We start from the raw sequence: 2,579 nt of genomic DNA on the forward strand, positions 1-2,579 counted from the left end.
GTGTGTACCTCAGTCTCCGAGTGGTGTGTGTGTGTGTGTGTGTGTGTGTGGTCGTGCGTGCTGTGCGTGTGTGTGTGCTGTGTGTGTGTCGCGTGTGTGTGGTGTTGTGTGTGTGTGTGTGTGTTTGTGTGTGTGTGTGTGTGTGTGTGTGTGCGTGTGTGTGTGTGTGTGTGTGTGTGTGCGTGTGTGTGCGTGTGTGTGTGTGTGTGCGTGCGTGTGTGTGTGTGTGTGTGTGTGCGTGTGTGTGTGTGCGTGTGTTTGTGTTTGTCTCTGTCTGTGTGTGTGCTTGTGTGTGTGTGTGTGTGTGTGTGTGTGTGTGCGTGTGTGTGTGTGTGTGTGTGTGTGTGCGTGTGTGTGTGTGTGTGTGTGTGTGTGTGTGTCACACACACACACACGCACACACACTGGAGACTTGAGGTACACACACACACTGGAGACTGAGGTACACAAACAGAGTGTTTGTAATGTTGTGTTGTGTTGTGTTGTGTGTCAGCTGGCAGACGCTCTTCAGGAGAGTAATCAGGCCCGATCAGAACTGAATCTGCAGCAGAAACTGCGAGCGGATGCGCAGCTGAGAGTGGAGGAGCTAGAGGAGAGCATCCTGGAGAAAGATCAAGAAGTCCTGCGTCTGACTCAGATCGTCAGCAGACTGCAGGGAGAGGTCAGAGACAACACTACACAACTCATCTTCACATGCATCCTCTTTCAAAACATGTCCCAGTCATTAACTGTGGGGCTTAAACTGAAATATTCTCTCAACGCCAACATTGCTTGTTTTAAGGACTTGATAAGAAACATAAATACAGATTTAATCATGTTTTACAGGTCATTAGGTGAACTGTAGACGGTTTACGGTTGCCAAGCAACAAGCAGCATGTGTGATCTGTGGTCACAAAACTACATTTGAACACTGTTGTGACACTGCTGTGTGTGTTCGTGTGTTTGTTTGTGTACAGGTGACGTATAAGTTGAGCGATAAGGAGCAGACGCTGGAGGAGGAAATTCAACTGCGTGAGCGTGCGCAGCTGCAATGCAAACAGGCTGAGAGAACGGTGGAGGATCTGCGCATGGAGCTGCAGACGCTGACTCAGTCCAGAGACGAGCTCTCCAAACAACTCAAACTAGCACAGGTACACACACACACGTAGATCATAGACTGTATACTGTGTGTAGATGTGTGTATTCTGACCGGTGTGTGTATGTGTGTGTTATCAGGAGAACATCATTGATCTGGAGAGTGATCTAGAAGAACTGCAGGAGAACGAGCAGAGATGGGCGTCCAAACACAAGAGAGCTCTGGATCAGGTCAGTAAACATCACAACAACTCAAGCACATCAATATGACGTGCATACATGTGACCCAGGAGCATGATAATCACACGTGTGTGTGTGTGTGTTTCAGACCGAACAACTGCAGATGAAACTCATTCAGGAGAAAGATATGAACGAGCAGCTGGAGTGTGAGAAGGTTATCCTGGAGAGACAGGTAATGTGTGTGTGTGTGTGTGTGAAACACACGCAACACAGACACGCACACACACACACACAGACAACACAAACCAGCACACACACACAGACACACGCACACAACCAACACACACAAACACGCACAGCACGCACACACACACAACAACACAACGACACGCAACACAGACACGCACACACACAGACACACACACCAGACACACACACAGACACACAGCCACACACGACACACACACACACCACACAGACACACACACACAACACACACGCACACACACACACACACACGCGCACACACACACACACACACACACACACACACACACACACACACACACACACACACACACACACACACACACACACACACACACACACACACACACACACACACACACACACACACACACACACACACACACACACACACACACACACACACACAGCACACACACAGCACACACAGCACACGACAACACACACACACACACACACACACACGCACACACACACACACACACACACACACACACACACACACACACACACACACACACACACACACACACACACACACACACACACACACACACACACACACACACACACACACACACACACACACACACACACACACACACGCACACACACACACACACACACACACACACACACACACACACACACACACCACACACACACACACACACACACACCACACACAACAAACACACACACACACACACACACACACACACACACACACACACACACACACACACACACACACACACACACACACACGCACACACACCGCACACCACACACACACAACACACATCAGACACACACAGACACATACACACAACACACACACAGACAACACACACAGACAGACACAGACAACAGACACAACGCCACACACACACACACACAACAACAGCAGCACACACACGCACGCACACACACAAACCACACACACACACACACACACACACACAACAGCGCCAACAACACGACACAACACACGCACACGCAGCACGCACACCACACACACACACACACACACACAGCAAACACACGCGCACACACAT

At 49.8% G+C, this 2,579-nt stretch overlaps 1 protein-coding gene across 1 annotated transcript in view; it reads left to right on the forward strand.

The window, feature by feature from the left end:
• The window catches only part of LOC130569889 (myosin-10-like), a 31,399-nt gene that overhangs the window by 25,526 nt on the left and 3,294 nt on the right, over positions 1 to 2,579 (forward strand). The window contains exons 12-15 of the mRNA XM_057359786.1: positions 494 to 661; positions 957 to 1,130; positions 1,216 to 1,305; positions 1,403 to 1,486. Of these exons, the coding sequence (XP_057215769.1) occupies positions 494 to 661; positions 957 to 1,130; positions 1,216 to 1,305; positions 1,403 to 1,486 (516 nt within the window). The remainder of the gene's footprint in view (positions 1 to 493; positions 662 to 956; positions 1,131 to 1,215; positions 1,306 to 1,402; positions 1,487 to 2,579) is intronic.

The sequence above is a fragment of the Triplophysa rosa genome, linkage group LG19, assembly GCF_024868665.1.
Source record: "Triplophysa rosa linkage group LG19, Trosa_1v2, whole genome shotgun sequence".
Lineage (NCBI taxonomy): Eukaryota > Metazoa > Chordata > Actinopteri > Cypriniformes > Nemacheilidae > Triplophysa > Triplophysa rosa.